This window comes from Schistocerca serialis, chromosome 2, assembly GCF_023864345.2.
Source record: "Schistocerca serialis cubense isolate TAMUIC-IGC-003099 chromosome 2, iqSchSeri2.2, whole genome shotgun sequence".
NCBI lineage: Eukaryota > Metazoa > Arthropoda > Insecta > Orthoptera > Acrididae > Schistocerca > Schistocerca serialis.
The window spans coordinates 1,037,194,262-1,037,200,952 of record NC_064639.1 but is presented as its reverse complement, the minus strand read 5'-3'; the positions used below and the strand labels follow the sequence as shown (position 1 = coordinate 1,037,200,952).

Genomic DNA, 6,691 nt, shown 5'->3' with positions numbered 1-6,691 from the left:
ACACAACATGAACAGCAGGGGTCGCAACACTTCCCTAGGGAAGTTATTTCTGCATCTGGCGACGACACTCCATTCAAGGTAACACGCTGCGTCAAGCCTACCAAAAAGTCTTCAATCCAGTTCCAAATTTCAATTGGTACCCCATACGATCCACTTTCGACAATAATCGTATGTGTGGTTCTGACAAGGAAAACTCCGTGGAAAATGGCCCAGTGGATAACCGTCAAAACCTGAACACACATCGAGCATGAAAACAGAAAGATGTATTGAACTGTGAAAAAAGAAGCTAAAGCGAAACAGTGAACGGTCCAAGCTCAAGAGATGCAATATCGAGCGAATTTGAGTAGCCACAGCATCGTGGTTCTGGGTCAAGGTATTGGACTGTGAAGGGGAGATCCGTGTCGAATCGGCCTTTCAAATTCGCTCGATGTTGCACATCTTGAGCTTGGACTGTTCACTGGTTCGCTTTAGCTTCTTTTTTCACAGTTTAGTACAGCTTTCTATTTTCATGCTTGAAATGTGTTCAGTTTTTGACGGATTATCCACTGGGCCATTTTACCACTAAATGTGAGGGGGAGTGAGACGGGGAGTTTCTTTTGCGAGTCAGATGCTGTTCGGAATTCAAGAATACTGCATGTACTTTACTGCCTCGATCCAAAGCTCGAAGTGTGTAGGCCACTCAAGAAAGCGCGGCGAGAATAGGCTGTGTTGTTCCGCGGAGCGGCGCGGCGTGGCGTGGCGCGAATACGCGTGTGACGGCCTGTGAAATCACGCGCGGCTGACAGGTGAAAGCGGCATGCAGCCGGCAGCGTGCTGCTGGCTCCGGTTACAACAGCGGCGGCGCGGGTCGCGGTCGAGAGAGCCGACACGCTATCGATTGTTGCCGGCAGCCGCGCTAGTTGCCGGCTCGGTCCGCGTGGCGGCGCTGGTGAGCCCGCGGCCGGCCGAGCAGTTAGTGGGACGCGCACGGGCCGCTCAGTCGTGGGTTGGCAGGCGATCGGTTGGCACGCAGGGCTTTGGCAGAGGAAAGGGCTAGCGGGAACCGTACAGGGGCGATTGCGATGGGTATGTGGTCTCCGAAGGTGACGGCGCTGCTGCTGGGCGCGGCGTGGTTGGCGGCAGCGGCCGCTGCAGACGCCGAGCCGCAGCGGCTGCCCGACACGTCGGGCATCACTGGCGAGCTGACTGCCAGCTACGGCGTCGACGGGTTCTTCTCGCTGTGGCTCGTCTTCAACAATGACGACAACGTGCACATGTCAGGTGAGTGGCGGCGGCGATGCAGATTCCATTCTAGCACACACCTGTTCCGTCTGCATTCCTGATGGCTTCCGCAACAGCTACTCGCACCGAACTACTCTCCAGTTTTTCGGAACAAGTATTAACTTATTACGAGCCGGTAAGCATCATTCCTGAAGACATACGATGAAGACGTTCAACGTAGGTTTTGCGCTTTTATGAAATATCTAAAACATTAATATTGAGAGCATATTTATTCCTTAAAACAGGAACTGACCAATGGCGCGCGCGCGCTCTCTCGCGCGCACAAACACACACACACACACACACAGAGAGAGAGATACACATAGACATACACACACACACACATACACAGACTTTCTTACAAATTCGTCTTCAGGCACACTAGACATAAAATTTGAAAAGATTTATATTATGGCGTTTTTCGTAGTAAATGTACTATATGCGTATACAATACGCACCAAACTACTCGTCAGAATGTTAATTAACACAGCTTTTCTGCAATTAAGTTACATTTTAGCACGAAAAGTGCGCGAAATATGGCGCGCTTGTACACATCGAGTTACGGTAAACTGTTACGGCAACTTCTGTTTCGCATTCACATACACTGTCTTGCCAACTCAAGATGAAATTCTCACATCCTATCCTTGTCTAGACCTCAGTTTACGCTACTAATCAGTCTGTCACCACAACCAAGATTTGTTGGGAGGGGAAAGGGGGGCGGGGAAGCACTGTTACACTCCACATTAAAAGCGTCTGCATTAAAACGTTTCACTATAATTTGGATGCACTTAGAGACCAAATGCCAAAACAGTGGTACAGAAAAATGTCAGTAGCCTATTGCCGTAAAGAATATTATCTGTCAGCCACCAAAGTACATAAACTATATAATAAAACTATTTAAAAGTACATTTTCACAAATGTAGTGGTTGCACAGCACAAAATTATTTAAAAATTTTTGGATTATTATTTCAGCAAAAACAGCGGTCTTTATAATACTAAAACTTGCTTCAGTACACACAGTCGTGATCGCATTTAAGCTGTTTATTTTTATTTTTAGATGACCGGTTTCGACCTTCCAAGAGATCTTAATCAGATCTTATAGACCCTGATGACCGTAGGAGCCGTTGGCGTGGAACAGGCCCATCTGTACAGGCGTGGAGGAAGATGATCTCTTAAAAGATCGAAACCGGTCTTCTACAAATAAAAATACACAAATGCGATCATTTGTGTATTGAAATAAGTTACAAAATTATGTACCGAGCTGCATAATCTATCGACATTTCAACACTACAACAGCTGCTGTAAAAAACAATACTTTCAGGTGACAACACCCAAAATGTGACAGATTTCTTGTGAAGTGAAACGTCTGATGAAATTATGTGGTAGAAGCACTGAACGTCTAGAAGGCTATTGCGCTGAGGTGTGTTACAAAGATATCTACTATCTACGACAGTGACACGTCTTATCAATCTCTCGCACACAGCTCTGTCGATGGAGAACAGATCTTCCCCTCTGCAGCGGGGTGTTTTGTAACTTCCAGACACACCCGGAAAGCGGAAGGCAAAGATCTGGGCTCGACTTCCAGTTCGCTACACATTTCTAATCTGTCAGGAAGTTTCAATAGCAGAGACGTTTGTTATTGCTGCAACACACGGAGTAGCAGTATACTGAAAAAACACAACATAATTAGCATGCCTAATACGGTGTAGGAAAACCGATGGTATCGAATCAGCTTTCAAACGTCTCTAAATGGGTAAAAACAGATCCTGTATGATTTTCAAGGCAACTTTATACCTTTCTTCCTGCAAAATAGTAGCACCTTCAGTTAACGAGTCCGCAGCTCGTGGTCTTGCGGCAGAGTTCTCGCTTCCAGCGCACGGGGTCCCGGGTTCGATTCCAGGCGGGGTCAGGGAAAGGCAATGGCAAACCAACTCCACTAGGACCTTGCCTAGTACGGCGGTGCGGGTCTCCCGCATCGTCCCCTACGCCCCTCGGAGTATGGGACCTCATCATCAGTTAACGATAGTAGAGGTGGATAGCGATCATGCACCATTCTCTCCAAAGCAGACCACAAAGGCTCAATAATATAGAGATCTGGTGACTGGTGGCCAGGCGAGATGCTACAGCTCGCCCCGTGCTGATAGAACCGGCCCTGGATTACGGGAGCTGTGTGATCAGCGATCCTGCAGCGATGGAACGCAACATCACAATACCATGGGATGTACCTCATCTACCAAAATGATCGTGTGATTCTTGGCTCTAGTGCAACCTTCCTGATTAACTATGGAATACCACGTTATAGCTGCCCAAATCGTCACCGAACGCGCGCCATTTTTCACTCTTGGGAACAGTGTGAAAAGACTCTTCGGGACCACGTCTTCCTGTTACGAGTATTAGCTTCACTGTTGAGTGGCGTTGGAATTTGCAGCTCGCTCCGCAGTTCCGTGTGTGCGGAGCCCCCTTCGTGTTATTTTGGTGCTGACAAGGTTCACGAGTGCGACGTTCAGTTCTGCAGTGACTTTCCGTCACAATCCTCTTCAATGCGAGTTCGGTCACAGTCACTCAACAAACACTTTCAACTCCTCTTTGACTTAGAGGAGGAAGGTTTACCGTTTTCGCTTTATATGATATAAACCTTCGATACGGAGCCTCTTGAAATACCAAACCCTGCGGCTACCTTAATTGCAGATGTACCGTCCATACGATTACCAAAAATCTGCCAGTTTCAAAAGCACTGAGCACCGATAAATGCACTGACAGCTACACAGAACTGACCATGACTGACATTTGCAACGTATGGAGAATATTGCACATGTGCCATTCGTTATCAGATACATCAGCGCAGCCTGTAGCCTTAACTAGTATCTACATTTATGTTCAAGCATGCATTTCTCATGGTGTTTCCAGATGTTTGTCCAACCTCCTTATCTGTGACTTCAAAATTCACACAACACATGAAACAAATTAAATTTGAGACATTAACATTGTTTCTCTGCTGTCTGTGAATGAATGTCAAACAAAGTTTTTACGTTCATAGATCGGTCTGTGTTGCCCAAGAATTTAATAACGTGGGCTCGGTAGGGTGTAGGTGTCTATTGCACCTTACAAGTTAATGTTACGAAAAAAATCAGATCTTAAAATGTACTTGTATTTGCAGTGGCCAGAAAGAAGCTAGCGGACGCAGTTCTGTTCGTTTTATGTATAGATACCATTTTTGTTTATTTCCAGTTAAGTGCCCTTAAATCTGCTAAAAGTTTTATTCTTCCTGACGTACAAAATGATCTTCTCGTACAGGTTGGAGTTAATGGAAGTAATAGCACATCTTTGAACACTTGGTCTTTAAGCAGAAAGCATACCATGTACCATAGGCTACTTTTTTTCCAATTAATTACATATATTATGCAGTTCTATATACACATTTTGCACAGAAGTCTCTCAAGCATCACATATGTTGTCACTGGTTTCCTCAGTGGTTAGAATGAAACACGGCAGCTGTTTTAGAACCTGAAGATGGCCATTGGCGTCCGAAAATTCTCGAGCAATCAAAGGAGGTGAAACTTCAGCGTCAACGTATGGGCAGGAATTGTCGGTAATACTCTTAGGACCGTACACTTTGCAGACAGATTAGTAGGCGATGTGTCTCATAGATGTGTGCAATGAATTACCAGCGCTGCTGGAGAACGTAAATCTTGCTGAAAGAAAACGACTGAGGTTTATACACGGCGGGGCACCACCCCATTCTCCGCTGATCATGCCGCCGTACCTCTGTGCAACGTTCGATGGGCGATGGGCTGCCCGAGGAGGTCCCTCCCTTTCAGCGGACCTGAATGCTTTAGTTTTCTGGTTGTGAGGCCATTTAAAGGAATTGGCGCATGCCCAGCCCATCGACGGACTGCAGACGTTGCAGGAGCGTGTGACCAATGCATGTGGCGCAACTCGAACGGAGGCAGGGGTATTTGAAACAGTGCATCATTCGCTGCGGAGGAAGTGTCAGGATGCGTTGTAACCACACGCAGCACTGCCTACAGTGTCGGCTTCCACGTAACAGACAGATTGGAATGAGAGGACAAGAATGAGCCTTATCGCAAAAGATATTTTTTCCGAACATATCATTACAGGGACGTTTCTTCTAGTTTTTATCCATACTACCTCGTGTAGAAATATGGACCACGTTTTTTAAACAACCATTTTTAAACAGCTCACAGAAAAAAAATACCCCTCTCTTACATTACCGTGACGTTAACGATATTGGTGACGACGACGACATGCTACGATAATGAGGAGGAGGGGGATGAGGAAGGATGGCAGGAGTTAGGGCGTTCAACACTGACGTACGTCCAGAAATTCATCACTGTCTGTAGCACTGTTTTACAGCCAGGAGAGTTCGGCGCATCAGTCACCCCGAATAGCAATCTTAAACTTTCTCTCCGTTTACTGGACATTTTCACAGTCCACCAATCGAGGCATGACGTTCCAGGACAGCTAACAGTACAAGAGACTATCGTAGCCGTCCAGCATAATAATGAAATTTTTTTGTGCCGTTGCCTTACGCAAGAAAAAGACATATTCTCACAAGTTCATCATAATGCAGTAAAGACAATCTGCAGTCTCCAGTACCGCAATTTTTTTTTTTTTTTTTTTTTTTTTTGCACGCACATTTACGGTGAAACAAACTGAGAAAATGACGTTGCAGGAATTCTATGTGGTATCCATTAGGTGATGTGTTTTCTGTAGCCAGAATGAGATTTTCACTCTGTAGCGGAGTGTGCGCTGATATGAAACTTCCTGGCAGATTAAAACTGTGTGCCGGACCGAGACTCGAACTCGGGACCTTTGCCTTTGGAAGGTAGGAGACGAGGTACTGGCAGAAGTAAAGCTGTGAGGACGGGACGTGAGTCGTGCTTGGGTAGCTCAGTTGGTAGAGCACTTGCCCGCGAAAGGCAGAGGTCCCGAGTTCGAGTCTCGGTCCGGCACACAGTTTTAATCTGCCAGGAAGTTTCATATCAGCGCACACTCCGCTGCAGAGTGAAAATCTCATTCTGGAAACATCCCCAAGGCTATGGCTAAGCCATGTCTCCGCAATATCCTTTCTTTCAGGAGTGCTAGTTCTGCAGGGTTCGCAGGAGAGCTTCTGTAAAGTTTGGAAGGTAGGAGACGAGGTACTGGCAGAAGTAAAGCTGTGAGGACGGGGCGTGAGTCGTGCTTGGGTAGCTCAGTTGGTAGAGCACTTGCCCGCGAAAGGCAAAGGAACCGAGTTCGAGTCTCGGTCCGGCACACAGTTTTAATCTCCTGTTTTCTGTAGCTTCACCGTTATACAGGCGTCGGGCAATGTTTTACTACACAGGTAGTTCTCAATCTAAAAATAGCAGCATCTTCCCAAAATGCAACTGTTGCTCTGCAGCAATGTGTGCGGTATAATGAAACTTTGTGA

At 46.4% G+C, this 6,691-nt stretch overlaps 1 protein-coding gene across 1 annotated transcript in view; it reads left to right on the top strand.

Moving 5' to 3' along the window:
• The first annotated feature begins 964 nt into the window (after positions 1 to 964).
• Positions 965 to 6,691, top strand: part of LOC126458458 (transforming growth factor-beta-induced protein ig-h3) — a 319,649-nt gene continuing 313,922 nt past the window's right edge. Inside the window, exon 1 of the mRNA XM_050095528.1 lies at positions 965 to 1,260. Within this exon, the coding sequence (XP_049951485.1) occupies positions 1,062 to 1,260 (199 nt within the window). The 5' untranslated portion in view covers positions 965 to 1,061. The remainder of the gene's footprint in view (positions 1,261 to 6,691) is intronic.